The 27426-nt window shown below is 44.3% G+C and overlaps 1 protein-coding gene across 9 annotated transcripts; it reads left to right on the top strand.

The window, feature by feature from the left end:
- Positions 1 to 3289: 3289 nt before the first annotated feature.
- ATCAY (ATCAY kinesin light chain interacting caytaxin) lies at positions 3290 to 27183 on the top strand. Of its 9 annotated transcripts, none has more exons than XM_083810696.1 (13): positions 3290 to 3654; positions 5537 to 5666; positions 10299 to 10363; positions 10715 to 10936; positions 11731 to 11916; positions 12599 to 12701; positions 13241 to 13372; positions 13757 to 13843; positions 14331 to 14429; positions 14702 to 14737; positions 19953 to 19988; positions 20815 to 20850; positions 21465 to 27183. In XM_083810696.1, exons 2-13 carry the CDS (start codon positions 5590 to 5592, stop codon positions 21472 to 21474), a joined length of 1089 nt encoding a protein of 362 aa, XP_083666822.1. In that variant the 5' UTR covers positions 3290 to 3654; positions 5537 to 5589; the 3' UTR covers positions 21475 to 27183. The 9 variants fall into 9 exon arrangements, with proteins under 9 accessions (XP_083666822.1, XP_083666823.1, XP_083666824.1 ...); XM_083810697.1 differs by having other exon boundaries at positions 20818 to 20850; XM_083810698.1 differs by lacking the exon at positions 20815 to 20850.
- Positions 27184 to 27426: the final 243 nt, after the last annotated feature.

The following is a 27426-nucleotide window of genomic DNA, read 5'->3' on the forward strand; positions in this document are numbered from 1 at the left end:
GTCAGAGTCTGCGGTCACCTCCACCTGTTGGGGTCAGGAGATGGGAGTGTGAATGGAGAAAGAGATCTATGAGTACGGAAATCTCAGACCCCTTTCATCACCAAGGCCTGAACTGCACTCCATCTCTGGGATGTTCAGCCGGACTTAAATATTTTATTGTCTTGGCCAATAAGAAAAACATTTAAAGTGCTCTTAATTTCTATAAGATTCCTAGAAACCACATGAACATGCGTGCAAATGCACCCACACACGAGCAATCCACAGCTCTGCGGTGCACACACAGCACTGAGCTCTCAGCTCCAGCAGCTTGTTCCAAGCATCCCCTTGCATTTGGGGCAGGTTTGAGTTCATCTGTCATTAAAAGAACAGAACGAGCATCTCTCGTCTGTTTTCTTCCAGCAGAACCCCACCTCGGGGCAGCGGCAGGATCTTTTCAATACTGGATTTTGGAAAAGCATCTCAGCCCGTTTTCAGTGAGCCATCGAACTTATCTAGGGGTCAAACTTAACAACTCTGTTTTCCTCTTGGAGAAAGCCATCGGGACACTTTCACGCCTCAGACCCAGCCATCTCCTGGTGCAAAGTGACCTCTACAGTCTGCTTTGTGTATGTCCTGTTTCAGCCAGAAGAGACAGATTTCTCCGCAGGCTGGGCTGGATCCACTGCCCTCCTGTGGCCGACTCCAAAACTTCGCAGAAAGCCTGAAGTTTCTCAGTGTTCGCCTTCCATCAGTGCAGAGAAACAGCTGGATTTGCCGTAATAGCGATAATATCAGCACTTTCGATCAAGCCAATAATTTATATTACAGGCTCACACATTTAAGAAAGTCAGCTAGAGCCTCTGGACTGCTGGTGACCATCAGGACTGCAAAGTCCCCATCAGCACAACCTCTCGCTGCCAGAAGTGAAAAAAGCTACCAAGTAACTTAAAAACCTGCTATTCTAGGTGAGAGGAGCATAAGGAAACACTAGAGGGACTGGAGCAGGGTAAAAAAAAAGTGCTCTGGAAAAAAAAAACAAACAGTATTGGGAAGGTCCTGATCCCGCACAATGCATTCCCTTGCCTTCTCCAAGTCAGCGGGACTCTGCAGAAGTTGTGCTCAGCAGTTGGAGGAACAGCAGAATTCTTGGAGGAATTGCAATGCTGGAAAATTAGCTCAGTGAAGTGTTCACTTTTTATGTACCAGCATACCAAAACAAAATCTACTGCGAAAAAACATTTGGGCTAGCAAGTGGAGATGGGCTAACTCAACCCTTCAAGCTGTGCATCAGCTCAGCAAAATACAAGCAGTGCCTTGGTGACCTGATAGGGTTTAGAAGCAGCACACTTGCTCCAAGTCCAAGGACCACAGCCAGTAGACAGCATTCATACAGGGTTGTATTATGTATATGTATGCTATTAGGTTCAAACTGTCTTGGAAAACATGGAGGATAGCATTTCTCATATAAAAGTGAAGGTAAAATGCAAATATTAACCTTAGCCTGCTGACTTTGATAAGCAACTTTGGAGCTGTCAGGTGTTACAGACTTTCTGGCATCTCTTTCACTCCCCATTGATCTTCTGGCTGCTTCTTATGCCTTAAAGAAATATAATGCCTCTCTAAAACATCCCTAAGAATCTTGTGTATCCTGGACCACAGAGATGCCCAAACAGAGAGATGTGAATGAGGGATACCCCACCATTCCTCTGAGGGATGATCCAGGATCTACCAGGCTGATGATGCACACGGCTACAAGCTGCTAGTGCTTAGCTACCACTGAGGAAATACTGCCCTAAGCATCTTGTCCTGTAGGAGCCTCTGGTCCTAAGTAAACAATGTCAGCATGGAGCTATGCCACTTGTGTAAGGCCTACCTCCCTGCTGATGAACCCAAGGTCCCAGTTTCCAACAGGTGAGGATGGGAACACCTAGCAGGTACATGTGGTTACAGAAGAATGAAATGGCTGAGGTGATAGGAGAGGCATTTCCTAGGTGGGCATCTAAGGAGTGTTTGTCAGTAGGGCTCCTCCAGAGCAGGGCCTCATGACGTCGTAACTTAGCCAGCAACATAGCACATCAGCCCTTCTCCTCAGCCTGCTGACCTTGCCAGTGTTGACCAAAAGTGCTGGTGGAGCCCCCCAGCATCATACTGCGACTGCATGGGAGCCAAGACGACCACAGGACTCATGTTCTTATTGTAGCAGAAAAAAGAGGTGCGATAAGTAGAATCCTGCTTCCACCATATCCCATTCCTTCATCTCCCCACCCTGCCCTGCTTTCTAGATCACTGCAGTCCCTCTGTCCATGGAACAGCCCCCCAGAAAATCAAATGCATCTTTAAGAGGCGGTAATAGGAAAATCCTAGTGCAGCAGGCAAATGTGGAGTTCACAGCCCTGCTCTATCTATTGATATAATAGAAGAAATAGGCTCTCTCAGACCATTTCTGCTAAGACTCAGAAGGAAAACTGTTTTATTTCCTTCATTGGGGGATCACCACTAAAAATGAAGATGACCTACCTTCATCTTAGTACAGCACCAAGCAACTTGTCTGCTTTGTGCAAGCTTTAGGGGGATTTTTGAGAGTAGACATCATCAAGTTAACACCAGGGCCTCTAACAGAAGCTGGGTTGAGTATTTGGCCTGAACTGGAGGTAATGCTGTTTGCTGGAGCCCAAGAATCAGAAGGCAGAAATCAGAATCTCTGAAAATTACTGCTACTTCATTCACTTTTAGATTTACACTTGCAAACAAACTTGCAAAGGCCTCAGGCTAATGCTGTTACTGACATCCTGGAAGCAAGTAACAGGAGTTGATCCCCCAGAATAGGGAGAACTCTGATCTATTTGTACAGTACTTGGCACCAGAAGTGAGACCTGTGCCTGAGTCTTAAGTACAGATCAGCTCTGAATGTGCCAGGCAAGATGGACCTTTAACACTGATAGAGACAAGCTCCCTCGCATTCTAACACATGCTCAAACCACTTTTTTCTTTCTCAGTGAATGATGCACTGCATTAAAAAGCCCTCCTCTTCCTATCCGTCCCTCCCCAGCTCCATGCCTCCTCTGGGACCAGATCCTGTTGGATGAGGGGCATCCCTCGCTCCCACTGAAAACAGCAAGGAGGTGGTGTGCTCAGTCCCTGGCAGCATCATTCATCCCAAGCAAGAGCGATGGGAGATATTTGGTACCTCTCAGCCAATTGGAGGAGAGGTGGCACCAAGAGGGGGTGCTTTCAGCTCTTCTCTCCACCCATCCTCCCATAACCCCCCCCCCCCCGCCCCCCCCCCCCCCCCCCCCCCCCCCCCGTCACTACCACCATCCTCCTCACACACAAAAGCAGTGCAATTAGCTGACTTAAGAGAGCTGACGCTTAGCCAGCTGCAAGAGGAAAATAGTGAAACAGGAAGGGAGAGAGGCAGCTGAGAAAGCGGTCGCCATGGAAGAATACAAATAACAACTCCCAATACCCTCCCAATGAAATCCACATCACAAAGCACTGTCTCCTGCGAGAAAGGCAGACCTAGATGCATCCACACAGTCTTCCACTGAGAAAGCACCACACGTCTGCATCCAGATCCAGGCACTGAACCTCCTGAGCAGCCCGTCTGCACTGGGAGGAATGCGCAGCTGGGATACGGGCAGGATCTTCTTTGTTCCACATTAGCCACAAGCATCGGTGAGTACAGCGTCATCTGGGCTTCCATACTGCCAGGCAATGTTTGATATTAAAAAACATCAGGCTCCACCCTGGGATTCGTTTCAATTTCTTCCCTTTCTCTTTCTCCCTCCATGATGCTTTCAAGGGCTAGCAGAAAGCATATGACAGCTATGGGGAGCAGGGAGGGAAGGTGGAGTCTCTCTGAGCCCCAAGGTATCTCCCTTGCCTGCAAGTTGGGATATAAAAATGGGGACACGTATGACATGTCATGGGCATTGCATGCAGCCAGGCATGGTGGTTAAGGCCAGAATACAAAATGTGCATGCTGTGAGGAAAGGCTCAGAGATGCTGGTCAGCGAGAAAGCCCTGCAAACCTCACAGACAGCTCTTTGCTCTGATTCCTATCTCTGTCAGTGCCTGTAATAAAGATGGATGCCTGATTTACTCAGGCCTCTACATAACTTAATTCCTTCAAAGCAGATACACACAGGCAGATTTATTTCTCCCCAGTTCATTACCAGTGACACCCTCTTTAAATACAAGCCTCCAGGGAAGCAGAAAAAGCACCGGCTCTCTAGAAGAGCCTTATTGCAATGGGTCAAATTCTGCTAGATGATGATTTTCCTGACACAGGGGACAAACAGAGTAGCCCCATCCACTTGGGAAATCACTCCAGGCCTGTTACTCTAAAAATATATGTTACTGCCCAGCCCATGCCTGGATACATTTACAGCACAAGGGCTGAGCTCAGGAAGAACATTCAAAACTGTACTGCAGCAGAGAAGTTAATGCTGTGCCCACCATTTGCGCTGATTTCACCTGAGCATTTTCTGTATAAGATAAAGCCTGCCCTTGTCCCCTTTGGGCTCAGGTGCTGCTGAGCTCATCTGCAGCAGCAGCCAGCTGAGAGAAGCATTTCTGCTCTTGCCAACTGGAGCTGGTTCTGCAAGGACCGGTCCCATTCCCTCAGCTGGACTTTGTAAGGGGTTGCACTTACACACCAAACACAGATGCAGTCCCTGGGAAATAGGTAGAAAAGTCTGATTTTTGTTGGCTGGCAGTGTAGGAATCTTCTAATGAAGGCAACAGTATTTCTGGTCTTAAGGGCCCCTGGCACTACCAGGGTGTTAGTATATGTGAGAACAAGGCCCCTGGATCTGAATCTCTCCTGTTCATACCAGTGCAGGTGAAAGCCCAGCCTGGGAGCAGCACATCTGCATTGCCTCCATCTGAGGTGCTCCAGGTTTTTTGCTGCTTTTTTGAACTTAGAGCAAGGTAGAGAGCGAACTCTTCAGGGGTGTGAAAGGACATTCAACGACCCTGTGAAGGCCTCTTCACCCTCTCCCATTTCTCTCTTGGTACAGGGACAAGCATGGGGATGGAGAACAGATCAGGCAGCAGCACTCGGGAATTTCTTTGCAAAACCTGAGCCATTAGCTTCTGTTCAAGCCAGCAAAATGGAAAATGGTGCTACTGCCACACCAACCTGAAAACAGCCTGGGAGGAGCTCTTCTCTTCCCTTTAAGCCACATTTAATTTCTCTCAGCAGAGGTGCATGTTAATGTTGAGATTACTATTGCAAGAAAGGTAGTAAGGGAAAATAGGAGGGTGTCAGCCCAGAAGGTATTTATTTACAGGGAGAAGAGCTAAGACCACAACAGTGCAGAGATATACCTGTTGCTTTGATTCAAGGCCAGCCTCACCTCCTCTTTTCTTGTCCAAAATGTGTCAAGAAGCCACAAACCTCCATGTTCTTGTCTTATGCCTTTTGCACAACAAGCAGCCATCTCGCTGCTTCTCTGTCGAGATTGGTATTGGCATACCTGCTCTGAACCTGCTCGGATTAGGTGCTCCCCTGTAGTGATGCTCAGTGCCAGCCTCTCTGCCTTCCATTTTCCAGCCTGAGCCCTTCCTTGAGGAAAACACTGTGCATCCAGACCATCTCTGAGCACAATGGGAACCACAGAAGCCACTCTGCGGATGGAGAATGTGGATGTGAAGGAGGAATGGCAAGATGAGGACTTTCCCAGGTTCGTTCCCTGAAAAAAAAAAAAATCAAGACAAAACAGGGAAAGCTTTATTTCTTCCTGTAAGAAACCAGCAGAGCATGTATCATGCTGGTCCCTCCTACCAGCCCCAAAGGCAGCAGAAGCCTTGACTCCAGCAGAACGACTGGCCAGAAAGCAGGGCTTCTGTAGCAAGGCTACTTTCAATGATTAGAAAAGTTTGGGTGGTTTCTGGCAGCACTCTGTAAGCATGCCAAGGAGGGTAAGGAACAGGGTGCAGAGGACAGAGAGAGATTAACAAGGATAAATACATGCCTATAGGGATGGGTGGACGGAAGGACTGACTATTGGATCTCAGCCTCTGCATCAAGCAGTGTCTCCCCAAACAAAGCAACAATGCTTTGCCACAGGAACCAAAGTCATTGGGATACAATGACCACTGGAACTGACATGCTGAGTGGCAGAATCTGACCCTGCCATGGGCCATCTGCTTGGATGAATGAATGAATGAGCAAAACACTGCTCTTTTCCTTCTCCCTTCTCCCAGGACAGCTTCTCAGTCCTGAAGATAATTACCTTTTCCAGGACGGGGTAGATATAGACTGTTCCACCCACATGGGCAACCTGGTTGTTGCTCTTCTCATGCCTGAGACAACAGAGCACTGGTCGCAACAGTGGTTGCAAACCTTGCAGGAAATGATGTGTGGGCAAGAAAAGGTGCCAAGGTGACAGCTTTCACCGTCACAGACACCTTATTAACTGCACAGAGAGCTGACAAAAATCTTTGTAAGCTCAGTGAGCACTTAACTCCCTGCAGCCACTCAAGCATTGCCCCACACATCCAGCACTAAAGCCCATCGCCCAGCAGCAGCTTGCTGAGGCACACAGCACAGCCAACACCAAGCCTTGCTGCACCCAGCACAGCCAGCCCCAGGCACACAGGGGCCTGGGAGGTTGAGGGGCTTTTCAGGGCTGTTTCACCCCATCCCAGCTGCAGCTGAATCCCCCCAGCAACCCACAGGGTCCCTGTGTTTGCAGGACAGTGGCACAGTGTGCTATGTGGGTAGGCACACACAAACCCTTGCCATGCTAGAAAGGATCTCCTGTGTCCCTTGGCACCGGTGGATGAGCTTAGCTCTGTTTACCCCAAGCCCAGCTGCAGTGCTAATCTAAGCATCTCTGCCTGCCAGCCCAGCACCTGGCTCCTAGACATCACTTGTCCTTCCACTGGCCACAGAGGAGTGCTCAGCCAAGCCTTGGGTTTCTAGGACAGATTTTTCTTTCCTCTGAAAGCAGGGCTAGCCAAAGCTTTGGGCTGACAGACCTCTGGCAACATAAAGCTCCCTTAGAGTGTTGCACTGACAAGCTTTTAATTGAGTGGAATGGAAAGTGAGGTATAGAAAGAAATTATACACCCAATGCTCCCTAGAAAATCCGGGGATAAAGCTGGGCTAGCACCTGGACACCCGTGCAGTATGCTGGAGCAGGAGTCAGGCTGTTTCACACTTGCCATGCAACCAGCAAACGTACCCTAGCAACAGGCAAACCTTCAAGGGGGCTCTGCAGAGCCCATGGCACCAGGTAACATGGGCATCATCACTCCTGACTGGCAAACAAAACCCAGGGAGAGGCAAAGTAATGTGACCGTGGCTGGGCAGCAAGTCAGTGGCAGGGACAAGGCCAAAGCCCAGGGAACAAGCTCCACACCCTGCTGCTAGACTGCTGCAGAGGGATTAAATCAGGAATGATGCAAGTGAACTCCAACCCAAATATCCACTAATACCAGCTGTGTTTTGCTGTCATTAAAAAAAAAAAAAAAGAAATTAATTCCCTCCTAGAAGCATTAAAATAACAGGGCAGAGGCTGCTGCATGTGGGACAGTAGCTCTCTACCAGATGATTTGCTGCATAGCTATTTTGGCTTAGCTGTGATTAACCAATCTTGCTACAAAAAATATATACCCCAGACAAAGATCTGGGCTGGGGAACTGAATTAATCTCCTTATTAAGAACACAAGCGGACATTCCCATCCCTCTCCAAGAAGCTCCTTTGCAGAACAAGCTTCTGCCTTTTTCTGCTGCAAGGGTGTAATGCCAACACACTGAGACATCGCCTGGAGAGATCAAGCAGGGAGGAAGCAGAGAGGAAAGGGCCCCCCCCCTCCTTCTGCTCCCTGAAGGCTGAGTCTCTTGCTGACAGTCTGTCTCAGCTGTTTGTGCAAGTGTCGTCCTGCAATGATGCTGTAGCGTTGCAGCAGGGCGGGTGCAGGAGCATGCTCACTCCGTCACACATCCATCAGATGACAGTCAGAGAAGGCTTGGGCTGGCTGGGGCCTGAGATACAGGGAAGCTGGGCATCACACTATCGGCAGAGAGAAAAATGGTGGCACCTAACTCTTAGAAAAGCGGCTTCATTCAGAAAATTTGGCATCTAGGTCTAGCTGCATGTGGGAAGGAAGATTTACACGGGAGACTGGGAGGTAGTGATTCAAGCTTCCTTTGGGAAGGTAAGAAAGACCTTTTCTTTGCCTCAGACTTTTGAATTGCTTCTCTTTAATAAATCCTAAAATCAAAGAGCAGAGTGCCTCACTGCAGCACTGACTTGGGTACAGCTGGGCCTTCCCCCCTCCTTTTGATGCTGTATCACCAAGTTGTGCCAGGCACCAGCTCACAGCCAGATAAACAACCAGACAGGCTCTGTTCAAGGTGAAAGCAAAAGGGAGGAGAAGAGGCTGGAGGGGGGCAGAGGGCCCTTCTGTCTGGCTGCTCAGGAATATAGGGGGCTGCCCAAACGAGCAAGGACCAAGCACCTTTGATCAGGTCCCTAGCTCATAAATATACAACAACCAGCTCGGAGAGGTTTATCCCTTAATCTAAACATTTATGTGGTTTAATTTGGCTGGTAGCTCTGGTGTTAGGGCCACACAAAGAGAAACCTTTGTAGGGCAGAGCCAAACAGCATCCTTTTGCCGACTCAGAGATACCAGTCCCTATCAGCTCTCTCCCTGTTATGGTCAGACTAACGCCAGCAGCTGCTAGAAAGCAACCCTGTGGTCCCATCCCAATTCTTACTTTACTGCCTTAAAACTGGTGGGTTTTCCTCCATGTTTCACCTCAGGGCCATCCCAGAACACAAGATTTTATACCTGAATGCCTGGCCTGTTTCCCTGTTGTGGGGGAGCTTTCAGCAATGGGCAGGTAAAACAAGGATAGCTTAGAAGGTCGTTTTTTTTTTTTTTTTTTTTTTTTTAACAGTCTGTTGACATCATGAACATGTCATGGGGTTGGTGGGATTTGGTCATGGTGTGTGAAAAGTTTCAAACTGCCTCCCCTAGCTAATGCCAGGGAAAGGTACAAATTATAGCTCAAATTAATGGGAAAAGTGTCCAGCTCAATTAACGGGAAAAGTGTCCAGCTCAGGGTGGGCAGTGTGCTGTTCAGTACTGCCAGCTAGGGTTACTCACAACAGAACTGGGGGCAGATTCTTACTTCACTTACCCCTATGAGTTGGGAGCAACTTTACCAGTTTGCAAAGGGCAACAGGCACGTAATGAGATCTGGCATTAACATTTATAAAGGAAAGCCAAACTTTAATTCAGTTGGCATTTCTAAGCCTCCAGCAACTGGCATGGTGATTTATACCAAGGGGATGAAGATGAAAATCCTGGCCTCTGACATGGAGCCCAAGGAAGAGAGCAGGGGGTCAGCCTTTGGATCCAAGATACTGGTTTGAGTGACCGTACCTGGATCTTAGCTCAGAATGAACCTGCTTCCAGACCTCAGCAGGGTTTGGGTATCGCTGTCATCTTTTGCCAAGTGGGGACTGAGGTCAGGATGGGGGAATGACTCTGTGATCACACCTAAGGTTTAGAATTCTTGCCTTGAACACCAAGAAAACAACTAAAAGAGCAAAGTCACGATAGACTAAGGAGGCAACTGCCTTTCACAAGACGTGGTTGTGGAGGGTGCTTTGAAAAAACATTTGCTCCACTTCAGCCATAGCCGGTGGCTGAAGGCAGGATGCACTGTTCAGAAAACATTGGTGGACAGTGGCAAATGCTCCTGTGCTAAACATCTGCTGCTAGCTCACCTTCTACTGGGATCAGAGAGTTCCACTCTGTCCTTGTAAACTGCCAAATTCAGATTGTACAGCCCACTGCATTGCTTACACTGTGCAGGGTTCATTATCAAAGTACCAGCATTGGTACTCTTGATGAGGAGCCCTAGAGTTTGGCACTGCCTCTCAACCTTCTGATGGAGATCAAAATGGGGATAATATGGAGAAAAGGAGGGTGTTTTCTTTTTTTTTTTTTTTTTTTTTCCCAAGGACAGTATTTGTTCCAGTGTCACTGGCTAGATTTTCCAGACTTTTGGTTGAATGGCAGGATAAGAGACGTACTGGGGGGATAGTTTGGAAATTTCTTGGGATTGCACTGTTCTCCAGTGAGAAAGCACAGCTATTGGGTTGCTCCTGGGTAAATCCCCTGACGTTAGCACCAGGCTGATGCTCACAGACGAAAGGAAAAGGGAAGCGCACACATGGAGTTGTACGTTTTTCCCTGACATCCTCACTTCTCTCATGTCTGTCATGCAGTGACTTTCTTCTAAATATCACTTGTTTCCCATCTTTTACCTCCTCATCTTGGCTTGCCTGCAGACCTCTCCCAGAAGAGACAGGAATGGAGTCACTGGGCAGCCCTACAGAAGATGAGAATACATCCTGTAAGTACCAGCCTGCCTTATCAGGAGTTCAAAGGAAAACAAGCCTAAGGGAGTGACAGCATGCAGTTAGGGCAAAATTTAGTTCCCCTGGAGTCTCCACAAAAACTCCCATGTGGAAGAGGAAGCCACAGAGATCTAAATTTGCAAATCTTTTGCAAGAGGCTGGGGGAGGAAATAGGGATCTCAGAAGTGTAGGCACTTTTATCCAGCCATACCTGCATGTGTTAGGTACTGCCCACTACCCTTAGCTTCCAAGACCATATCCTGAAATAAGAATAAGGAAAACACCATCTCTTGCACTAAGGATACAGTACAAGGACAACCTGTCAGTTATTTTCCTTTTAACTCCAGCTCCCCCAAATACTTTAAACTGTAATGGGTCGCATCGTAAACGGAAGACACTTGTTGCACCTGAAATCAACATTTCCCTGGACCAGAGTGAAGGCTCCATTCTCTCCGATGACTTCTTGGACACACCAGATGACTTGGATATTAATGTGGATGACATTGAAACTCCTGATGAAACAGATTCCCTTGAATTCCTGGGAAACGGGAATGAACTGGAATGGGAAGGTAAAAGGATAACTTTGGGTGAACTTCTACAGGGGCTAGGGCTTTTTTTTTTTTTTTTTAACCCAAATTTTAACCACTTTCGATAACACTTACCATCAGCAGCTGTGGACTGACTTCCCCAGCAGTGAAGCACAGCACATACAACCACAGCCCATCTTCCGCACAATATCTACCCCACCAAGACACCAGCAACAGTCCAGGAGTGCTCTCTCAGCACTTCCACCAGTGGACAGTGTGGGCAGATAGTTCAATCAAACACCAGTCTAACCACAATTCAGGATAAAGCATAAGGCTGTGTACATACATTCCCTTCCAGCAGTACCTGGGCCACAACCCCAGGCTGGAAGGTGCTACCTACTCAGCTCTGCAGGTAGAGCTGTCATGTAAATGCTCAAACCAAACCAGATTGGCTTAAACAACTTGAATAACCTGGTCTTTGCTAACCTGGATGATTTTGACTGAATTGGGCTAAGAAAGACTCACTCAAGCAGCTCTGGTAGCAGATCAGAAGAGATCCCCTGATACAGGTAGTGCCCTCTTCAGTCAGTATAAATGGATCTGAAGGAAGATCCAGCAAAAAGTCCTGTGAACTACATGTGACTGCAGGCGTGAGATATTAAACTTATTTCTATTACAATTTGGCAATTGAAAAAAATTAAGATCCATAAACATATAAAAATCAACACTGCACGTGAAAGAGATCATCCTGTCTGTGGATGTTACTGAACACCAAAGCTATTGCAGAGCCTCTTCATACATGTTATTAATGGCAGAAATGTTTGTCCCTTTTCCAGATGACACTCCTGTAGCCACAGCCAAGAACATGCCTGGGGACAGTGCAGATCTCTTTGGGGATGGTGGGACAGAAGATGGGAGTGCTACCAATGGACGGCTCTGGAGGACAGTCATCATCGGAGAGCAGGAGCACCGCATTGACCTCCAGATGATCAAACCTTACATGAGAGTGGTGACACACGGAGGTGAGGCCTAATCCTAGCCAGGCGGATTTCTTGTACTATCTTTGTCAAGCTGGAAGGGATGCCCTGACTGTTTTGGCTGTCTTTAGGGAAATTTACTATTCCTTTCATACTGCTATGTGGCAGATAAGCACAAAAAGCACCCTGCTTATGCTAAAAAAGAGATAGCCACAATAGCAAGGTTTCAATAAACAAACGCAATAATAAGACTGGCTCTGAGTGAGCACGAATACACCTTGAGCCTCTTCTACAGCTGCAGGCTAATGCTGCAGCTACATTGCCAATGCTGAAGTGACTGCAGCTGCTTAATCCCTCCGTAAATTAGCGTCTGAGCTGTCTCTGGAGGCATATCTAAAGGCTAAGATGCCCACAGTTGGTGACCATTTCTGAAATTCGGTCATAGGCAAACAAAGACCCAGGGCAAAACTCTTAGCTCTGTGCTTTGACATACATGTATTCCTTCTCTGAACCCCATGTATATGGTACTGCCAAAACCAGGATAAGAAGCAAATCCAGTTGTGAAAAAGGTACGTAAAAAGGGACAAATACTTACCTAGAGCTGAACAGAGACACAAGAAGCAGTACAGGCCCACATTTAGCAATGCATCTTTGCTGATATTTTTCCATGAACTCTTGTGTCTCAGCCTGGAAAGAGTCACTGATGCTGCCTGTCTTTCTTTCCCAGGATATTATGGAGAAGGTCTCAATGCCATCATTGTCTTTGCTGCCTGCTATCTCCCAGACAGTAACCTGGCTGATTACCACTACATAATGGAGAACCTCTTCTTGTAAGTGGCTGGTCAAGGTCTATGAGGGAGAGGAGGGCAAGGAAGGTAACTTGGGTCTTAGGGAACTAGTTTCCATGTATTCATTGCATCAGGAACCTCAGGTGGAAATAGTTTGAATCCAGGCCAAATATCTCTAGCATGCAGCTGCAAACTGGAGTGAACATCACTGTCCACAGCATTCAAAATCAAGTCTAATAAGCCAAAGCATTCAAATATTTAGTGTTAATTATGCCAGTAGTGGACTCACAACCAGGATGGACCATACGTATACAATGCTGAACAGCCTGCAGATTCTACTACTAGGCAGAAAAATGGTGCAAGAATTGGTCCATCAATGTACACTCTATGCTAACAAGTGCAGGCAAACCCTGAGAAACACCATCTGCACCCTGCAGAGATGCCAAGAGAGCTTGAAACATATTATAAGGTGTACAAAGAAAACACCTGGAGTACTTTGGGGATCATACAGAGGCACCTCAAGAAACCTCAAGGTACTTTTTTTGAGTCTCATGTCCCCATTGCTTCTGATCACCCAACAGATACGTGATCAGTAGTCTGGAGCTGCTGGTGGCTGAGGACTACATGATTGTGTACCTAAATGGAGCAACACCCCGGAGGAGGATGCCAGGCCTTGGCTGGCTAAAGAAATGCTATCAGATGATAGACAGAAGGTGAGAATCCTATTGGTGTTGCCTCTTCTTTTTTCTCTATCCTCTTTCCACATTTCTTCCACTGCTTTCTCACTGCCTTTCCCACCAGTTCCAGATTCTGTAATTTCTTCCTCTGTCACAGCTTGCTGACTTCATCTCCTCTTCTCCCTGACATGCTCCCTTCACAGAAATCTGACTAATACAACACTCAGGCAAGGAAAGCAGTACTCCTGCAACTGCCCAGCTCTGAGCTTAAATAGGTCAGGGCTTTTGGCTGGAGACCCCGAGGTGTGGCTGCTGAGCATTATTAAAGCCTAAGTGTGCCCTCAGAGCCCTGACAGATTACAGGTGAGTTTAAGAAAAGATAATTCAAGTTTGACTTTCTGTCCCGTGGCTTTTCCACAGGCTGCGTAAAAACCTCAAAGCCTTGATAATTGTGCATCCTTCATGGTTCATCCGGACAGTGCTGGCTATATCAAGGCCCTTCATCAGGTAAATATGACGTGTTCCCATACTCAGCTGGTTTTGGAATGGAAATTTAACCTGTTTAATCAGATCTTTTAAATAGTAGGGACCACGGTGAAACTTCATCATTTGTCCCATGTCTGATACTTCCAAGGACAACTCTAAAGATGGTTTCAGGAGACACTATCGTGATCTGGATACAGAGCAGACTTTGTCCCAGTGGGTAGTGTATAAAGAACACTGAAAGATAGCAAATTTACTGGGAAGTGCAGGAATGGTGGTCCTGGGCCCCTCCTGTAAAGCACACTGCAGATATTGAGTGGTACAGTGATGTAGTATCTCATCGTAGTTTTTAGTCATCAGCATATTAGCACTGAAAGGATATAAGTGCACTAAGACTGCAGAAGATACAGAGATGCAAAACTCCCTGTTCCTGTCAGGAAAAGTCTGACTTCCTACGGAGAGGAAATCAAAGCAAGGCCTCAAGAGCACACTCTTTCCCTTTCTTTGCCAGTGTGAAGTTTATCAGTAAGATCCAGTATGTTCACAGCTTGGAGGAATTGGAGCAGCTTATCCCAATGGAGCATGTACAGATTCCAGACTGTGTCTTACAGTAAGTATCACAGGGACCCTGGAGCACATATAGATCTCAGCAGGCCCAGGACAAAAATCCTGTGTAGCAGAATATTGTATTGAATCAAAAGCCATGTACAGAAAACACAGAGCCTGGGGCAAACCATATCTGACTCATACACTTGTGCCAAGCAAAAGCCTGCAAACTGCTAACTTGCAGTTTCTGTCATCTTTGGAGCAAACACTGCATTTTACTGAAAGAGAACAGTCTTGGCTGTGTAACATTTAAATAATGTTTCCTGTTCTTTGCAGATATGAAGAAGAGAGGATCAAGGCCAGAAAAGAAAGGTAAAATTAATTTCTTGGGTGGAAGGAGGGTTGGTTCATTTTGTCAGGATATTGTTGCCTTTTTGCTTTCTCACATGGTTATTTATGCATTATAACCAGTCAATCCCGTGTTCCTCCTAGCCTATTCCACATAGTCTACATTTAATTTCTATTGATTTTCTCAAAATACGAAAAAGCTATAGGAGGAAGAAAAAGCTTGATTAAAAGGTTATTTATCCATAGAATTGTTCCTCTTAACTCCATAAGTCCACGTCACGGGCTCAGAGAATCATCGAATAGTTTGGGTTGGAAGGGACCTCAAAGCCCACCCAGTCCCACCCCTGCCATGGGCATGACCCCTCCATCAGCCCAGGCTGCCCCCAGCCCCATCCAGCCTGGCCTTGGGCACTGCCAGGGATGGGACACCGACAGCACCTTTGGGCAGCCTGTGCCAGGGCCTCACTGCCCTCAGAAGGAGGAATTTTTCTTCATATCTAATTTAAATCTACCCTCTTTTAGTTTAAAACCACTACCCCTTGTCCTGTCACTACATGCTCTCCAGCCATTCATCCCCCAGTCTGTGCTGATGTTTGCGATTGCCCTGTCCCAGGTGCAGCACTTGAACATGGCCTTGTTGATGTGCGTGGGGTTCATGTGGGCCCCATTTCACAAGCCCGTCCAGGTCTCTCTGGATGGCATCCCTTCCTTCTCTTGTGTCAGTTCCTCCACTCAGTTCAGTGTCATCCACAAACTTGCTGAGGGTGACTTGATTCCACTCTTTATGTCATTATTAAACAGCACCAGTTCTGATACAGACTCCTGACGTACACCACTTGTCTCTGATCTCCACCTGCACATTGAGTCATTGACCACAACTCTTTGGATGCTGCCATCCAGCCAATTCCTAATCCACCAAGTTTTCCATCTTTCAATTCCATCTTTCTCTACTTTAGAGACAAGAATATTTCACGGAAGCATGTCAAAAGCCTTACAGAAGTCTGGGTAGATGACATCAGTTCTTCCCTTGTCCACTGATGTAGTCACTCTAACATAGAAGGCCACTCGACTGGTCTGGCACAATTTCTCCTTGGTGAAGCCATTTTGCCTGTCTTGAGTCATCTTCCTGTGCCTTAGCATAGTTTCAAGGAGGATTCATTCCATGATCTTTCTCAGGCATGGAGGTGAGGATCACCAGCCTGTAGTTCCCAGGGCCTTCCTTTCTACCCTTTTTAAAATAGCTGTGATGTTTCCCTTTTTCCAGTTACTGGCGACTTCACTTGACTGCCATGACTTTTCAGTTATGACAAAAAGTGGTTTGGTAACTACATCATCCAGATCCCTCAGGACCCTGGGCTGCATCTCACTGGATCCCATAGAATTCTGTATGCTCAGGTTCATCAAGTGGTGTCAAACCCAATCTTCACTGACAATGTGAGGGACTTTGCTTCCCCAGTCCCTGCCTTGAGGTTCAGAGACTTGGGAGATGTTGGAAGAGTGACTGCCAATGAAGATAGAGGCAAAAAAATTGTTGAGTACCTCAGCCTCCTCCACTCCTGTTGTCACCAGTTGTGACCACCATCAATGGTGGTTCACTCTCTTTAGTCTTCCTTTTCTGATGAATGTACCTGTAGAATCCCTTCTTATTATTCTTTGCATCCTTTGCCAAATTCAGCTTCAACTGTGCCTTGGCTTTGCTAATCCCACCCCTGCACATCCGGGTGGCATCCTTACTCTTCCCAGACAACTTGTCCCTGCTTCCACTGACCATGCATTTTATTCTTGCCATTCAGTTTGACCAGCAGGTCCTTGCACTGTATGTGATAGCAAAGATAATCAGATATCAGCCCATGTATAAAGATGGCATATTTTCCCCATGTGACCATGCAACCTGACCTTAGAGTGAGAGCTAGTGCTCATTTTAAAAGCCACTTCATTCAGCTAGAGTGGCATAAAGAGGCCCATTAGTTTACAGTTTGTTTTGTTTCATTTTCTAGAGCCATTCCATCACCAGTGATTTAAGTTAGAAGTGCTAGCCATAAGCAATCAGTCAGCACTGCTAAGAGCAAAAAGGAGTCATGGGCAGAGGAAGGACCGGCTGGGTTAGCACAATAGTCATGTGCTATAATAACACCTCCTTAAGCTGGTGAACTGAATGTGAGATGCCAGTTTGGGGGATTCCATTCAGTTCAGCATTAGCTGCTGAAAAACAAGTCACCCAGCCCAAATTAGTCAGCTACCACCTTATGGGACCAACAGAAACATACCAAGAGGGTTATAGTTATTAAGGCTGCATATTACAGGGACAAGGCAGTTCTGAAGGGCAGAGGAATCCAGGAAGGCTCCGATCTGGGGGCTGTGGTTGACAGCAAGTTGAATATGAGCCAGCAGTGTGCAGTGTGCCCTGGCAGCCAGGAGGGCCAACTGTATCCTGGGATGCATCAAGCATGGCATTGCTAGTTGGTCGACGGAAGTGATTGTCCTGCTCTACTCTGCGCTGGTGCGGCCTCACCTCGAGTACTGTGTGCAGTTCTGGGCACCATAGTACAAAAAGGACATTAAACTGTTGGAGAGTGTCCAGAGGAGGGCGACTAAGATGGTGAAGGGCCTAGAGGGGAAGACATATGAGGAGCGGCTGAGGTTACTTGACCTGTTCAGCCTGGAAAAGAGGAGGCTGAGGGGAGACCTCATTGCGGTCTACAACTTCCTCATGAGGGGGAGTGGGGGGGCAGGTGACCTATTCTCCGTAATCACCAGTGACAGGACCCACGGGAACAGTGTTAAGCTGAGGCAGGGGAAGTTTAGGCTGGACATCAGGAAGAGGTTCTTCACTGAGAGGGTGATCGCCCACTGGAACAAGCTCCCCAGTGAAGTAGTCACTGCACCAAGCCTGTCTGAATTTAAGAAGTGATTGGACTGTGCACTTAGTCACATGGTCTAAAATTTTGGGGTAGACCTGTGCGGTGCCAGGAGTTGAACTTGATGGACCTTATGGGTCCCTTCCAACTTGGGATATTCTATGATTCTATGATAAGGCTGGGCATTCTTCAAGAAGGAAATCTTAATGGCTCAGTAACGGTCTGTCCCCACGTGCCCAAAGACAAGCCGGCACAGAAGAAGACAGGCCTGGCTGAACAGAGAGTTGTGGCTAGAGCATAGAAAAAAAAGAGGGTTTATGATCTTTGGAAAAGAGGGCGGGCCACTCAGGAGGACTATAAGGATGTTGCGAGGCCATGCAGGGACAAAATTAGAAAGGCCAAAGCTCATCTGGAGCTCAATCTGGCTACCGCCATTAAAGATAACAAAAAATGTTTTTATAAATACATCAACACAAAAAGGAGGACTAAGGAGAATCTCCATCGTTTACTGGATGCAGGGGGAAACTTAGTTACAAGAGATGAGGAAAAGGCTGAGGTGCTTAATGCCTTTGCCTCAGTCTTTAGCAGCAAGACCAGTTGTTCTCTGGATACTCAGTACCCTGAGCTGGTGGAAGGGGATGGAGAACAGAATGTGGCCCTCGTAATCCATGAGGAAATGGTTGAGACCTGCTACAACACTTGGATGTACGCAAGTCAATGGGGCCGGATGGGATCCACCCGAGGGTACTGAGAGAACTGGCGGAGGAGCTGGCCAAGCCACTTTCCATCATTTATCAGCAGTCCTGGCTATCAGGGGAGGTCCCAGTTGACTGGCAGCTAGCAAACGTGACGCCCATCTACAAGAAGGGCCAGAGGGTAGACCGAGGAAACTATAGGCCTGTTAGTTCGACTTCAGTGCCAGGGGATCTCATGGAGCAGATTATCTTGAATGTCATCACGTTGCACTTGCAGGGCAACCAGGCAATCAAGCCCAGTCAGCATGGGTTTATGAAAGGCAGGTCCTGCTTGACGAATCTGATCTCCTTCTATGACAAAGTGACGCACTCAGTGGATGAGGGAAAGGCTGTGGATGTGGTCTACCTTGATTTCAGTGAGGCTTTTGACACCGTTTCCCACAGCATTCTCCTCAAGAAACTGTCTGCTCACGGCTTGGACTGGTGTATACTTCGTTGGGTTAAAAACTGGCTGGATAGCCGGGCCCAAAGAGTTGTGGTTAATGGAGCTAAATCCAGTTGGAGGTCAGTCACTAGTGGAGTCCCCCAGGGCTCAGTACTGGGGCCGGTCCTCTTTAATATCTTTATCGATGATCTGGATGAGGGGATCGAGTGCACCCTCAGTAAGTTTGCAGATGACACTGAGTTAGGTGCATGTGTCAATCTGCTCATGGGTAGGAAGGCTCTGCAGGAGGATCTGGATAGGCTGGACCAATGGGCTGAGGCCAACTGTATGAAGTTCAACAAGGCCAAGTGCCAGGTCCTGCACCTGGGGCACAACAACCCCAAGCAGCGCTACGGGCTGGGAGATGAGTGCTTGGAAAGCTGCCTGGCAGAGAAGGACCTGGGAGTATTGGTTGACAGTCGGCTGAATGTGAGCCAGAAGTGTGCTCAGGTGGCCAAGAAGGCCAACAGCATCCTGGCCTGCATAAGAAGCAGTGTGGCCAGCAGGTCTAGGGAGGTGAATGTCCCCCTGTACTTGGCTCTGGTGAGGCCGCACCTCAAGTACTGTGTTCAGTTTTGGGCCCCTCACTACAAGAAGGACATGAAGGTGCTCGAGAGAGTCCAGAGAAGGGCAACAAAGCTGGTGAGGGGTCTGGAGAACAAGTCTTACGAGGAGCGGCTGAGGGAGCTGGGATTGTTCAGCCTGGAGAAGAGGAGGCTCAGGGGCGACCTTATAGCTCTGTATAGGTACCTTAAAGGAGGCTGTAGCGAGGTGGGGGTTGGTCTATTCTCCCACATGCCTGGTGACAGAGCGAGGGGGAATGGGCTAAAGTTGCGCCAGGGGAGGTTTAGGTTGGATATTAGGAAGAACTTCTTTACCAAAAGGGTTGTTAGGCATTGGGATGGGCTGCCCAGGGAAGTGGTTGAGTCACCATCCCTGGAGGTCTTTAAAAGATGTTTAGACGTAGAGCTTAGTGATATGGTTTAGTGGAGAACTTGTTAGTGTTAGGTCAGAGGTTGGACTCGGTGACCTTGGAGGTCTCTTCCAACTTAGATGATTCTGTGAAGAAGCTAATACAGACATTTCTGATCAGATGTGAAATTCTGAGTTCCAGCTATCTCCCTACAAAGGCCTTAGATACTCCACTCTTTGACACTGCTAAACCCTAGATGATAGACTTCAAATGTAATTTGTGTTTGCAGGGCAGAAGACAAACAAGACATGGCTGAAAAGGAAAGGTAACTATTCTTTCATATTTTATATGAAACATATTAGGATATATTTCATATCCTAAGGATTTATTTCATATCCTTCACTTACAAAATACCTGGAACAGTCTTTTGTCACAAGAATGGTCCTACTGCTTGGCAGCACCTTCTGGAGAGCCAGGCTCACCACTCTCAGGAGATGTTTGTACCCAACAGGGTATTTCTGAAGTGCTTGGGAATTGATAAACTCTCTCTTTTCCCTAAGATCTCACTGTGCCATCACTTTTGTGATCACAGTGAGCCCTACTCTTGTTTTGTAACTTAGTTATTGACCTTTATTTATGTGAATGGATTCCTGACTCTGCTTTTAAACTCCATAAAACTGGCAGACCCACTGGGTCATGGAACAGAGCCAGCGGCACTGTAGAACATTTTCCTGACATTCAGTTTTTGCATTTGCACACCAGAGCAATGCAGAGAGCCAAATACTGCTGTCAAGCACATCTTGGGTGTACATAAATGCAAGACACAAGCTGTAACATTAGATGGGAAGGAGAATGCTAGGAAGGTTTGGAAGACACTGTCAAAATCCCTTGCCGGGATAATTTGGCTTGATTTCGGCTCTGCTTCTGACATAGCCTGTCTTCTTTATTCTATCTAACTAGCTCCTGAGAGGGAACAGTGGATATTTCTGCTGTTCTCTTCACAGAGCAGCAGGAGTTTTGATCAAATTTGCCAAGGTCCATTTGAGCAATCTGAATTGTTCCAAAGAACCACATGGGACCTCAGGGCCAAAAGACAGGATGATAAATTTGTGGTGGAGATTCACTTACTGTTTTGATGGTTCTCTTCCAAGCAGGACTGTGCCCCCTGCAGAGGATCAAGAAACCAGGTTTGACTAGTACCTCACTCTTTTGTTTGTCTTTTCTCTGCTACGGGATGGAATCCATTGCATATGTAATGGATTAACAGGAAAGGCAAATCTGAGCTAAACACAAGACCTCTTTAGCCCAGTGCCATTCACCAAACACAACAGAGGCATCATCCATTTTGCAGAGTTGTACAAATTGGGAAGCTGTTAACACCTTCACCCCCACTGCAATGTGGTTGCAGTTGCAACCACAACCACAGACCGCATCTTGCCCCAAAGCACTGACTTGTCAGAACTGCAGCTACTATGCAGTCACTTGAAGAAAGTTGCCCCTCAATACAAGGAGTAAATTACCTGGCATTTGCTACATGGTAAACGTGTGTGCATGGGAAGTTACTGCAGAGCTGCCTTCCATTACCCTCCAGTAACTTCTTCATTGTCCTATACGCTCAGGAAAAGTCCTTAGAGAAGATGAGTGCCCATTAAAGCTACGAATGACTATATCTTTGGCCCTGATAGTACTTGGTAGAGGATTACATCCAAACATACTCATATTTTTAGATATTATGGAGATAAGAAAATATTTACTGCAATTTGCTTTCTAAAAATAACTCTGTATTTCTGTTCCTTCACAGTATGTCATGAATCGAAGGAGAGTTGAACAAATGGAGTAGAAGAATGATGCAGTCTGGCAGTCACCCATGTAAATGACCTTTTGGTATAAGACCTTGTCATCATCTTATTCTGAGTTCTGTAAGATCATGGAGCGTGCCTCCCCCAGCTCCAAGATGCCAAGTTCTTCAAAATTTTGGAAACATTTTACTTTAAACAGCAAGAAGAAAGAACAAATAAACAAAGCAGAGAATAGCACTTTTCAGGTCAGGTTCCAACGTGTTGAACAATAGTCTGTGGAGAGCTCTAAGTAGTGCAAATAGGTAGCATATTTCCTGTCAGTAATTTAAGGGCATCCTGTAGCCCATTAGTTATCAGCATGAAAGAGAAACATTTTTTGTTTAAATTATAAACCCTTCCCCTAACTTGCTGCTGGCCAGCACTGAGACATATTTCTTTAAACTGTACACCCAGTTTCCTCTACACAGGTGTTACAATAGCCATTGCCCCAGGAAATAACTAATGCAGGAAATGAAAAAAGTGCATTTTCTTCCTTCCTCTATTCACTGTATGTTTCTCCCATAAATCCCAAGTGCCCTGGTCTACACATTTCTTCCAGCCTTGACCTCCTCAGTTAATCTATTGCCAGTTCCTCTGATTAACTCATAGTGAACCTTTCCTATGCGTAAATGCCATGATTTTTCTTATTTGTTCTGTCTCAGTTTGCAAGGCACTGGTAATTTTAAAAAGGGTCCCATGTGGTATGACAGAACCTTTTTATGAGCATCTTCTAAAGTCAATGCACACACGCTAAAAGGTCTGGTTTTAAGAAGGAGCCTTATGGACAGGAAAGTCTTTCATGCCTTGTCTTTATATTGATTTCATGACATTGGACAATCATTCACTATTAATACCTCCTATTGCAGAGACAAGCTGCTAAACATCTGAAATTTCCCACTTTCTGTCCCTGGGTAATGAGGGTCTCATCTATTAATATACATGCCTGGGAAAAACCTGGGTGGAGTATGCTGCAGGACATTGTATCTGGGTTCAGCTTCTCAGTTATCCAAGAGACACAGATGTGATATTGGGACTCTGAAACTTGTTGTTTGGACCCATGAGGATTCTTTGACCAAAGAGAGAAGAAAATTTAGGAAACAACTAACTGGCAAAATCATTTGGAAACTCCCGATTTCATCAAAGCCAGCATACATAAACTGTCACATCTACCCCTTGCAGACAAATGAAGATGAAGAATTATCTGCAGATATCACCACTTAAAGAATATTTCAGGCTGGCAACCTCAAACCATGGCTATTTAAAATTAACTTCACTCTGCTGTGAAATCCCTCAGAGGACAATTCTGGAAAAGCAAGATTTTCTTCAACATAGTGATGTCTTCTCTGTATTCATAAAAATTCTCTTTTTTCTTCTCAGTGCATAATAGTGTTGCAGATGAGATCTTTATTTTCCTGAATGCTACAAAAAAGCACCAAATATATTTGCTAACTTTACTTCTCATTTAATGTATGTTTTTTCCCATATTCTTCGGTCATAGACGTATTTACCAAACAGGCCTTTACATGAAAAAGAGAGAACTGCACCCATAACATTAACCCTTGGTGCTGAAGATGAAAACTCGATATTCTGTTTCACTGGCATGTTTATAATAAGCACCAAACAAGCATCAACTGACAAGGCTTTCTAGAAATTTTATTATGAGCCCGTTATTGGCAACACGAGTTCCATGCTGTAAGGAAAAAACAGCACTTTGGGAGTTTATGTTTTATGCCCATCAAAAAACATTCTGTAGTAAGCCTTCCAGACAGCAGACATACATTTCAAAACAGAAGTAGGAGTCAGAAATTTTGAAATCTTCATACGTTAACTTGATCTGCAAAGCTGGGCAGCCTTTTTCACACAGTCTGTCAGATGGACTCAACAAACCCACTGAAATGAAGAAAGGCCTCTTCTGATCAAATTAATTTTAGCTCAGACTATAAATAATCACAGATCTCTTTGTAGTACATAGTATGTGAATTCACTATCTCCCATTGGTAATACTTAAAGCTAGATTTTCCTTTTGAGACAGTTTTTATGCATTTAGACAAAATGTAATTGCTATGCTTTCCAAAAAGGAATGCAATGCAATTGGGCACTGAAAAGGGTATCTACAATTATATAGTGAACAAAATTAGTAGGACATTCAATAGTGTTTCAAAGTACAACTCAAAATCTTTTTTTGCATGTGTAGTTTCTGAACACTTCAGTGGAAAATGTTCACAACATAATAGAAAATACTGCTGTTATGGAACACATGGACATGGAGAATAAGAAACCCAGATTAGATTTAGCATTGGGACCTGAAGAAACAGACTACTTCTTGATCCTGAGCAGTAACCATACCAGAAGAATGTCTTTTTTTTTCCCTTTTTTATTATTATTTTCCAAAGAAAAGACACTGTGTCTACATTTTAACAAGCAAACAAACAAACAAACTACAGAATAATAAGACCTGGAGATGTAACTTCCTATTTTTTCAAGTAATTCCTCCAGGCCAAGGTTAATAGTTCACTTGTGAAAATGTACATATCACCGATTTCATTATAAGATACAAAGGTAAGAGTTTGAATACAAAAGTCAATTTGTAACTTCTTTGAAACAATTTTTCAAAAAGTGCACTTTCTGATAGAGCAGTCTAAATAGTATGCACTAAGTTTTAATTTTTAACAAACATTTATGATTGTGTAATTATTTTTATTCCTGGATGGATGTCTATAAGTTTTTTCAACATAGAAAAGAACTTTGAACCCATAATGGATAAAATATAGCTAAAAGTAAAAAGTGTGTTTTTATAGCAACAAAGAAAAGCATCATTAACTTATTTCAGACAGTGATTTTAGATGCTACTTGAAACCAAAGTAGCTGCAAATTCTTTGAAAGAAACACAGTGATCATGTTGGCAGTGTCCCTTTACTGATCATGCAGCAAGATATCTAAGTTCGAGGCTGATAGACTAGCATGGGCTTCAAACAAAATCACATGCATTTTATAAAAGTTCTTCAAAGAAAATATGCTGTACCAGCAAAAAATTTTGCTAGTGAAAGTGCATTTACAAGTGCATTTACATTAGGACTTTTGCCAGTATATATTCATGTGTCTAAAAAATAAAATGAAATAAATTACAACATTGCTATACTAGTCAATGTTCCAAATGTAGACCAGGCGTTGTTTCTGTCTCATAAAAACATCTCTGAAGGATAAATATTTTGACTAATGAATGCGCTGTATTATATCAAACAGCAGGTATTATCAACAACATTTTTCTTGTCTTGGACTTTACCTTTCATGAGATTTACTTAGTTCTAATGGTGAATCCATGTATAGCAACATTTTAGCTGCAGAAAAATTGATTTTATCCCTATGATGGCATATTCACAAAAATCGTTGTATTCTTATTCATAGTCTAATTAATAACAATTTCAACATCCTCCCAGCATCAACCTACAGAAAGAAAAATCAGATTCTTTCCTATATTAATAACAGACTAGGAAATACCTTCCCATCTCTTTAAGGTAGTAACAGGGGTCAGTCTAGCCTTCTGAAATGTGAGCAGTTTTCAATGTATTATGCAGCAACCATCTAATTTATACAGTCAAACCACTTTGTTTTGGCATATTTAGGAATCACCAAGTTTTGGAACTGACCAATAATTTTCATTTTGATTCACAAGGAAGTCATAGGAAATAAAACTGAGATGCTGCTCTCTATATTCAAGTTGGATAATTAATATAATTTCTTATGTACAGTACTGTGGAAATGTGAGTGGATAGAGTATACCTCATTGCAATTTTTCCATCTACTTTTTCCAAAGATTATTTGCTTACAGATATATATACATGTGTATGAGAAAACCTAAGTGGTAAAGGTTTTAAAAGCAACACATCCTTTATTTTACATATCTAGGAATTAAAAAAGGAAAGAGTTAATAAAATGCTGGTGGCATTTAACTCAGATTGGCCTGGCAGCAGATGAAAAATACAGGCAAAATTGCTGTAAAACAAAAGCACGTTTTCTCTTTTGTAATTCCATATTTACTGACAGTCAAAAATACAGCATGCTACTGATAAAGTGAATTTTAAAAAGTCACCATGGCAATATAAGATAATCTATCTCAGTTTTCTTTCCTTTGTAGTGGGTCCTTTTAACCCAAACCTACACGTAAAAATGTGTGAACTGTCATTTTTCTAAAGTGTTTGTAATTAGATGGTTTATGCTAGAAGACATAGATTGCTGTTAAATATGTATTATTTTTTGCTTTGTATGATTCCGTAAGAATCCGTGAATATTCAATTAAAAAGAGACTAACCCTTAAGCAAAAATATGTACCCTTCTCTGTCCTGAAATCTTTTCTGTCATAAGAGTTGTAAACTACACTGCTACCCAAGTGAAAATCTGTTCTCCCACATGTGCATTACATATCTGTTCTTCACTTTAAAGTGACTGAGGTTCCTGAATGAAGCAATACTAAGCAAAGTGCAAATTACTGCATAGACTGTTCTGAGGTGTTTGCCATCGTTGCAATTATGATGCACCACAGATAAGAAAATAAGGTTCTCAACTCAAAAGAATTAGAATTATCTCCAAACAATTAACCTCAACACTATGGATGAGATTCATTTCACCTAATTTTATTAATCTAAAAATTAAATATGGAGTCTAAATTTTAGTTTTAAGTTCCCTCTACAGTTGATAAAAAGAGAAAGAGAGATGATTTCACCTGTCAGGACTGGATGTCACTCTGTGGTGATGCCTTTCTCACTCTATCTCCACTGACAAAAGATTTAGCTAAATATCTGGCCTTACACCATGCACGAATCTTTTACACAACACGGATAAATGAATCATACCCTGAGGTAAGAAAATGAAGTGATAAGTCAAAGAGAAAGAAAGTGATCGACCATTCCCTCCTTTTTTTAGCACACAGAAGTTTAGTACTTTGATCATTCAACTTGTCACCTTAGGTTAACTTCTGAGGATGTTTGAGTCTTTGTTTACTTGACCTTTTGTTTAACAATTCAGTATGATCAAAAGCAGTCAGTTTCACTGAGTAGCATAAGAATGGAGATTAAGAAGGGAGTGCTAGCTAGCTGAAGAGCTGAGTTTTAAGAACAGATTTGAAGCAGGAAAGCCACTACATTTCAGTTAAAGTTCATTTTAGATTGGTTGCTTATTCTTTTTATTCAATCATGTAACAGCCAAAATGGAAAATTATCAGTTTTTAGATAAAAGTTAATGTCAAATATGAGCTGTAAGAATAAGATTTTGTATCTGGAATGGAAAGAAAAGATAAATCACTGGTAGAAATTGAACAATATTGCTAATAAGTGCTCAGAACATTGCTTTGAGGAAACCAAAGTGTGAGAGCATTGGAGCTAAAGACTCACTGGGCTTGAGTGTAAAGACATTGTTTCTTACTGTTATTGTAAGCAAACAACACTGCATGAAAATAAACTTGATTCTGTTCTCAATGTCCCCCCATCCTCCTCCAACCTACATTTTCCCAAATCTGGCTAACTCCTTACATCAGACGAAGGACAGTCATTATTCTTGCATAATATATTCAATTTCAACATTTTTTTCATTCTTAAAACCTCCAAAAATTATATTTCCTCATTTCTTTTGTTTTGTTATTAATTTGTCATCCTGCAGTCAAATCAATAAAGATTAATTATTAATAATTCTACCATTGTGAACTTTGTTCTAAATATCAAATATAGCCTCTTAGAAAATATTACACCCACAAGAACCTATTTTAAGGAATATTTCTTAGAATTTATTTAAAGAATTTAACAGCTATCAGCTCTTTCTGTTTGAGCATTGCAATGTAGTCATTTATTACACGATAAATGGAAAATATTCTTTTACACAGGGCAAGTAGACCCCTAGGCACCTAGGTCTAAACGCAATGTCAGTTTTGCAATA

The sequence above is a fragment of the Anser anser genome, assembly GCF_964211835.1.
Source record: "Anser anser genome assembly, chromosome: 25".
Lineage (NCBI taxonomy): Eukaryota > Metazoa > Chordata > Aves > Anseriformes > Anatidae > Anser > Anser anser.

What these genes read in the sequence shown, in the direction of transcription:
- ATCAY (XM_083810696.1), top strand. Translation starts at nt 5,590, where the DNA reads ATGGGAACCACAGAAGCCACTCTGCGGATGGAGAATGTGGATGTGAAG. An exon ending in ATATCAAGGCCCTTCATCAG is followed by an intron (nt 13,844 to 14,330) that starts GTAAATATGACG and finishes TTTCTTTGCCAG; the next exon opens with TGTGAAGTTTATCAGTAAGA. An exon ending in ATTCCAGACTGTGTCTTACA is followed by an intron (nt 14,430 to 14,701) that starts GTAAGTATCACA and finishes TGTTCTTTGCAG; the next exon opens with ATATGAAGAAGAGAGGATCA.